The following is an 8373-nucleotide window of genomic DNA, read 5'->3' as shown; positions in this document are numbered from 1 at the left end:
ATATTCTTTCGAGTTGTGTGCAACCACATATTCTCCAAGTCTCATTCTTCAATATCATGTAAAAAAAGTCGATTGTCATGCGACCATAACGCTAAAGCTCCTATCCCACCTACAGACCAAAGAACGCACCATACAGTGACGTTTTCTTTTCAATTACTTGAAGATTCTCAGAACCAAAATACGACAATTTTGTTTCTGAATGTAAATCATAATCTCTCTTAAAGCTAAATTTAATTTTTTATACATACTATGTGTTGTGAGAAGCAATCGATTTTCTTCAATGTCAGACATTCAACTTAAAGAAAAAAAAAATGGTTTAACAACTTAGTTTGACAGATATCGAATTCCAGTCCCATGTTTTTGAAATCACGATGAACCTTTACTTGGAAAGGTCTATTTTGATATAATTTCTGGGAATCCGAAATCTGATAAAAAATATTCTATTATTAATTTTTAGAGTATTTGGAAAATTGTTTTTCCATTTTAATTATGTGACATTTCATACAACAGACTAACAAATAACCAAAGCCATTTTCCTGGGAATGCGAATTAAATAGAAAAAATAGAATAAAAAATAAATAGAAAATCCTATGAATATTTCACAAATTATGATGAATTGAATTGTTTGCCTGAATAAACAAAAAAATAGATGTTGATATTGAAATTTATTTTGAAGTTACCTGTCTTAAAGTAAATAGACTGCCTTATTCGTTCGACATGTTTTCAAAGGAAATTGCAAATATATTTTGGATGATGTCCCTCTACACATCAACCGAAAGTCTTCGAGATGTCGATTATGCCTTGAGAAACGTAAATGTAATCAAATCATTAAATATTTGTTTGTCTATAATTGCTTGGTTGTATGAATGGATGGATGGTTGGCTGGCTGACTGACTGACTGATTGTATGGTTGCTTGCTTGGAATGTGAACTCCTCTAGCCTATATTGGCAGTTAGAGCACGTCCTATTTGGCTATGTCAATATTGGCTGCATACTAATCATATTTGCATAGGTTTTACCAATTATCCCTACCAACATCAACAACAACGAGAACGATAAAGGGGTTGTGGCATATGATAATACTCCCCCGAACCAACACACACACGCACACACCCTCCCTCAACGAGACACATTTACATTTCATTATTATTTACCCCATCAAATGTTGATGTGTCTGCTGGCGCTTAAATCTTCATCTCGTTTGAACATTTCAGTAATCCGAAAATTAAACATCTTATGGCGCCCACTTGTCTAAGAACAACGAGCGAACGAACATGTCATCGTCATCCTTTGGCGTCTTTTTGTTGTCATTTTGTCTGCAGAGGCCAATGAATGAATGGTTGGATGGATGAATTGATAATATTCCACAGTGGGAATATTTGTTTTATACAAAATATTTGAAAAAAAAAAAAATAATAATAAAAATAATACTAAAATCAAAAAAGTTCATTTCAAAATGAAAGATTTTGAGTGAAATGCGACCAAACCCTTAGTTTGAAGCAAAAAAAATGTTTACGTAAACAAAAGTTTGGTATCATGCAAACTGATAGAGTCAAAAGTTTGAAATTTGATTGAAGATTGAAACTGATGTAAAGAGGTTTGTAGATTTGTACTAAATTTGGTACTATTTACATATGGAATCGTAAAATTTGGAAACAATATTGGATTGTAAGATTGAGTTATGTAGGTGGAATGTGTACTTATTTGTATTAAATGGAACTAAATTTGGTACCAGTACCATTGGGTGAACGGATGGGGCTGAAATTGGGAAAATGGATTTATCAAATCGCGATGATTAGGTAGTTTTGGAAATTAGTACATTTGAGTACTGACTATTAGATTTGGAATCTTGAAAATTGGAAACAACATTTAATTGTAAGATTGAGTTATGTCGGTAATATTGGAAATTCGTGCTTTTGTGTATAAAGTGAAAATAAATCTGGTACCAGTAGAATAAGGGTGAACCGATGGACCTGTAATCCTGAAATTAGGAAAAGGATTTCTACTGGAATGTAGGATTGAAGTATGTAGGCAGTTTTGTATAAGGTAGTATTCAGGTATGTAGGTAGTTTTGGAAATTTGTACTTATATGTACTAAATGGTACTAAATTTGCAACAATATGGATTTGAGTGAACCGATACAGCTGGAATCCTGTAATTGGGAAATAAGATCGGATTGAAAGATAGATGTATGTAGGTCATTTTGGTAAAATGTACTTATATGTACTAAATGGTACACAATTTGTTTAACATTTGGATTTGGTTGAACCGATAGAGCTGGAATCCTGAAATTGGCAGATTCATAAATATAGTAAATGGTACTAAATTTGGCACAATTTGAATGTTGGTGCAACAATCGGGCTGGAGTCCGTAGATTAGGAATTAAGTTTGCAGTTGGGATGTAGGATCGGGATATGAAAGTAGTTTTGGAAATTTATACTACAAGAGTACAAAAGGTAATAAATGGTTACATGTTTGGTACAAAATGTAAACACATTATGTATTCGGCGTACCGATAGATTTAGAATTCTGAAAATGTTTGTTGGTGTGTATATTTGGGATGTTTTCAGTACAGCTGTACGGAAGAAAGGTACTAAATGGTTCTAAAATTTGAATTGTGGTCGATATTTGTGCGTAGGGTAGAGATATGAAGTTTTTTTGGAAATTAATATTTACGTGAACAAAAAACCCCAAGTGGCACTAGATTTAGTATTGGATATAGGAATACAATAGGGATTCGGAAAGTTGCTTATATTGTCACTTTTGGTATGTAAAGTTCTAACATGGATCTGGTTTTGTAAATATGTACTATATTAGTACGGAAGTTACTAAATGATAAACCCAATAAAAAATGTACGATTATATTTAGAATTCCGATTTATTATGGTCTATATATGTATAGTCGAAATCGTCTTTTAACGGAAGTCCTTATGAACGATATTATTATTCTTTCAGGACTTTTCGATACCGTCGCTTTAATCGGTATATTATTACCGAAAGATTGGTGTAGCGTATCATATAATCTGCCCGGTATGCCATTGGTTATTTCCTTACAGATTAATTCTGAAAAAATAGCAACAAATCATCCCTCTGTAGCTTTCCTTTTGTCAATCTAAATCACTATGTCCCTATAGAGCCAACATTTAATTTGCTCTGTTCTTTTTACTCTAGACATTCGTAGTACAAAAGACAAGAAATGCGAGCATATTACTCATGTTGGGAGGGATGGGAATTCCAAATCTCATTCTGATGACTCAAAGGATAAACAGCGTCAATAGTTTGAATGGATTAACTCAGACAATAGTAAAATTAAAAACGAAATGAAACGAAACGGAGGGGGAATGGGAGTCAAACGAGAAGTGCAAATACGGAAATTAAATAGAATAACACACAGAAATTAATAATATTCTGTGCGTTCAACTTAATCGTAATGTACTAATCTCCCGCCAAGAATCATTGGTTGGCTTTAATGACACGATGAACTTCTGTTGTGGAAATGGGATTTGATACGAGGTAGACACACACAACTAATCTCTAGAATTTGTAACAGGCGTCGTGGTATATCTGCGGTTTCTTAATTAATATCTGGGTGCCGAGAAAATGCCAGCGAAGTTTGTTGTGCTGAAAGGGGAATATAACGAAGTCTATTAATATTTTTGTTTAAGACTTGCCACTTTAAACTGTTGCACTTTATTATTATTATTCTAAATATTTTTTTGTTTTTTTTTTTTAAACTGGGACTGGAGCTATCGTCCCATCGTCGTTATGTGTATGTCGTACTAAGGACTCATCAACATAATATCCTCTTAGAAACTGGATGAAAATAAAGAATTTTACAAATCTACCATGCTCTAGCATACCTCACTCTAGCATACCTTATTTTCCTCTCCCATTGCAGGCTTTCATTAGAAGAACACGAAGAGCACGTTTCTGGAATATGGGAATATTGTTCCTGATATATTATTGTGTCACTGTATATTCGGCGAAAAATGGAGATGAAGCCCCACCACTTTCCGAACCAGGTAATGCTGAAAATCAACATGAAGAGGTATTGGCGAAATCCGGTGAGGAAATCGATGAAACGATATTGAGTGATACAACACAGGTAAATATCTTTACAATCGCGACAATAAATTGATTAAATTTTTTCAAGAGCTGCTTCCTCATCTCATCTCCCCATCCGATTTAAGCTAATGTTTTCCAGCACTGAGGCCACACATTTGCAGCCCAAATCGGCAGTTCCTACATGGCGTCCAAGACGAGAAAACTGTACCCCTCCAGCAATAGAACAATTCCCCCGTCCGTTAATGGGTAAATGGCTGCGGCAACATGGTGGTCTGGTCATTCATGTTCTGGTTGCTGTTTTCACATTCTTTGGCCTGGCCATTGTGTGCGATGAGTATTTCGTGGCCAGTTTAGATCGGCTTTGTGAAGGTAAATCTAAGGCGCACATACATGATTCCGAAGCTAATTCATTGACATCTCCTTGCAGAATTAAAGTTATCACCGGATGTTGCCGGTGCCACATTTATGGCTGCCGGCAGTTCAGCTCCCGAATTGGCCACCGTGGTCATTGGCGTGTTCTTTGCCAAGGACGATATTGGCATTAGTGGTGTCATCGGTTCCGCTGTCTTCAACATTATGTTCGTCATCTCGGTGTGTGCTTTGTGTTCGGGAACAGTCTGCCAACTGAATTGGTGGCCATTGGTGCGAGACTGTTTCTTCTATTGCGTTTCGATTTTGGTCATGTTGATAATTATCTTTAATGATGTCATCTCTTGTGTGAGTAATCACTTAGTTCCAAAATGGACATATATTTGTAATGTATCTTTCTCTCTCACCCTGCAGTTTGAATCGGTCGTTATGCTGCTGTTCTATGTCATCTATTGTGTCGCCTTATGCTTCAACACCCAACTGGAACGCTGGGCTATGTCTCTCAATCTTCCCTTCAAACTTCCCACGAAGGAGGAACAATCCTCTCTGGTCACCTACAAAAACGTACCCGACAGCACGTACACAGAAGGCAGTCAACAGCAGACTAATTTGTCACAGGAGCCTAACGCCACCTCCCCAGGAAACCAGCAGCAACAGTCATCCACATCCGATTATCAGAATTACTCCGATCCAAATTCTAGCTGGGATCCCAATGCTGCATGGGGCGAGGAATCGTCTAGCAACCCTGTGGGTTCCAGCACTATCCCCAGCCAACCACCGGTCGATGACTGGGGCATGAGTCAATTCTCTGCCGGTCAGGGTCAAGAGAATATGGCTTACAATCCCGATCAACCCGATTCCGTGGTAACGCAAAGTGCTACGACAGATAACAACAGTAAACCGGTTGTGGGCAAACCCCAACCCGCATCAGGTGGTGCTCCCGAATACTACAAATCGAGCGACAAATCGAAGGAGGCCCGACCCAATCCCCTGGAACGTCCAACACAGGGCGGTTTGCCAGCCCTGATCTCCTGGTATGTCGTCTATCCCATTCACTTCTTGTGCCAGAAAACCATGCCCGACTGTCGGACCGAACAGTATCGCAATTGGTATCCCTTCACCTTTCTCATATCCATGATTTGGATTTCATTCTACTCATACTTCATGGTCTGGATGATCACCGTCATTGGCTCCACACTGGCCATACCGGACACGGTGATGGGTCTAACGTTCGTTGCTGCTGGTGTTTCTGTACCCGATGCCCTAAGCTCAATAGCGGTAATCAAAGAAGGTTATGGCGATATGGCCGTTTCAAATGCAATCGGCTCGAATGTCTTTGATATCCTAGTGTGCTTAGGTCTTCCGTGGTTCATACAAACGGCCATTATCAAGCCGGGCTCTCACGTCAATGTCATATCGAAAGGTAAGTGCACGATGCATATTGTTAGCGTAAACAGCAACAACAAACCTAAATAAAGTAAAATAGCAAAGAGAAACATTGTGTACGTGGGTGCCGCCGTCGTCTATCGATAGCAAGAAACTAATCACCAGAGCAACCGCGAAGACTTAAGGACAGCTGAGGACACTCAAGTGTCATTCTCAACTCTTTAATTGTTGTTATTTTGTGATTTTCCTTTTCCCCCTTCAATAAATATCTCTGTTTTTTCAATGTGTGGGTAAACGTTGTGTATGCGAGAGGTAATATTTAACCAACCAAAAAAGTTGATTTTTTCCTAACAAGTCACACAAATACACAGTACACCGTTCCCGCCCCCACCACACCACTTTCACTACCCCCCAAAATGGCACACCACACACACACAGCTACACAATTTGCAATGTAATTTATGCACCACTCTACACTTTATACAATTCAAAATTAAAAAAAACAACAACAACAGAAGTTTATATTAGATTGTAGTTTCATTCGCTATCTGCACTTGTATTGAGAATATCGATGCACCCATTATATTACAAAAACGGCAGTAAGCTTTTATATAGGTTTTTTTTCCTATTAATAATCACTCAAAAAAGAGAGGAGAGGAAATTGGTGAGAATAGGTGCAGATTTAGACCTATATATATATATATATATATATATATGTATTGGTTTATTCACGAAGCTCAAATTGCCCTAAAAATTCACATTCCAGAACTATATTTTATCTGTTGACAATAATTCATATAAAAAATCTGTCGATTTTGCATTAGTGGGTAAAAGTCGAGAATTGATTTTTAATAGGTTTGACAAAATCGAAAGAAACTCGAAATGTTTAATCTAAACTTTCCTTAATTCTAACTTTCTCTGCATATCTGTAGCGCACAATAGGCCTCAACTGGCTTATGTGTATGTCATTCCCTTGTTGGATATGTGGTGGTATTATCCACCCCTGTTTTCAACTTAACCTAACCTAGTTAAAGGTAAAAATCGAAAAGTCTAAAAATCAACTTGTTGGCAAAAAAGATCACAATAGGGAAGTCGGTAAGCGCCAGTACCGTGAGGATAGTTTTACATTTACAAAGCTGCCGTCCTCAAAAGAACCCGTACATTTCGAAAGTAAATAGCAGAAACGGCTTAGTTATCCTCAAAAGTACAAAAACAAGGACGTTTCATTTCGGAATACTGCTCTTTTCACGGACAAAAGTAAGTTCGAGACATTGGACTCCGAAAAGCACAGGGAAATATGAAGGAAGACTAATTCAGAGTTCAATGAACAAAACCTTCAAACTACGCTTATTATTGTCTGTGGATGTTTTGCAGGGTTGGAGAAATTGCTTTTATTGAATCGACTACGAATGCGAAATGTTACATAGATGTTCTAAACAAAACTGTGCTAAATTGGGTTTACCTGGGTAATTGGACATTCCAACAGGTCAATGATCCCAAATAAATAGAAAAAATCCCCAGAGCTCAATCCAATTGATCATATTTATGAGTAACTTCCATATATTTATTTATTGATATGATTTTTGCCTGTAAGGGCTTCGCCGTTGGTTATATGTGGCTTCACTAAGGTCATTGCATCTGCGAATTAAATTCAATTTGATTAATGTCCGACATTTGTCTTCACTCTAGAAACATTCTTTTTTAAAGCAGTTTTCTAACCTATATATATTTTCCCGTCTGATTTCAAGACCTAATTATCCTAAGTTTGTCCGATTGACACGAACTTTAGCATAACGCACCGAATTGAATGCAAACTACACATTTTAATTAAAATCAGTTCAAATTTAGATATTCATATGTATATGAGTTTGTCTAATTAATATAAATTGTGCAACAAATTTGTAAAGTCTGATTATTAAATTCCATCTGATGTCGTGTAGATATGTTGTTGTTCGGCTCAACTTTTAAAATAGGTATATTCTTATTGATTGATTAAGAAAGTATACAATATAATTGGTAATTGGTATTTTACACCCATACACTTACACAATATATTTGAAAATTAATTCCGAAGAACTAATATATTTTTTCTCGTTCACTCTTTTTTCCCCTTTCTCTTTTTCAATTCCATTTCGGGCCCTTTCCAGGTTTGACGTACTCCACAATTTCACTATTCTCGACAGTGATATTTTTAATACTCTCCACACATTTGAATGGCTGGAAATTGGATAAACGCCTCGGCATCATACTGATGGTGTGGTATTTGCTATTCATAACCCTGGCATCGCTATACGAACTGAATGTATTCGGCTATATGAATCCACCAGAATGTCCAAGTAAGTAATATTCCGTGTGCTGGAATTGAAGTCTTCTTTGAATGCGAATTTATTTTGAATTTCCAATTATTTTTCTTTTTCCAGGCGAATATTAAGTCAATTTATTTATTTATATGACATATAAACGCAATAACATGGACATTTTGAATAATCGCAAAATCGCATCCTGCACATAAACATATTTAAGCGTTTTTACATTGTTTCTCGTTTGAGTTAA

The 8373-nt window shown here is 36.7% G+C and overlaps 1 protein-coding gene across 1 annotated transcript; it reads left to right on the top strand.

The window, feature by feature from the left end:
* The first annotated feature begins 3903 nt into the window (after positions 1-3903).
* LOC133333379 (probable sodium/potassium/calcium exchanger CG1090) lies at positions 3904-8164 on the top strand. The gene is made up of 5 exons (XM_061541694.1): positions 3904-4105; positions 4191-4434; positions 4493-4782; positions 4849-5857; positions 7968-8164. The coding sequence occupies exons 1-5, from the start codon at positions 3938-3940 to the stop codon at positions 8162-8164; spliced, it is 1908 nt and encodes a 635-aa protein (XP_061397678.1). The 5' UTR covers positions 3904-3937.
* Positions 8165-8373: the final 209 nt, after the last annotated feature.

The sequence above is a fragment of the Musca vetustissima genome, unplaced genomic scaffold (assembly GCF_032173495.1).
Source record: "Musca vetustissima isolate MV318-11 ecotype Yass unplaced genomic scaffold, APGP_CSIRO_Mvet_v1 utg6724, whole genome shotgun sequence".
NCBI classification, from domain to species: Eukaryota; Metazoa; Arthropoda; class Insecta; order Diptera; family Muscidae; genus Musca; species Musca vetustissima.
The sequence above is the reverse complement of the archived record's forward strand: the minus strand, read 5'-3'. Positions and strand labels throughout refer to the sequence as shown.

Excerpts from the sequence above, each read along its gene's own strand:
- LOC133333379 (XM_061541694.1), top strand. The coding sequence starts at position 3,938 with ATGGGAATATTGTTCCTGATATATTATTGTGTCACTGTATATTCGGCG. Across the intron at positions 4,435-4,492 it reads TTTAGATCGGCTTTGTGAAG|AATTAAAGTTATCACCGGAT; the intron begins GTAAATCTAAGG and ends ATCTCCTTGCAG. Across the intron at positions 5,858-7,967 it reads CGTCAATGTCATATCGAAAG|GTTTGACGTACTCCACAATT; the intron begins GTAAGTGCACGA and ends GGCCCTTTCCAG.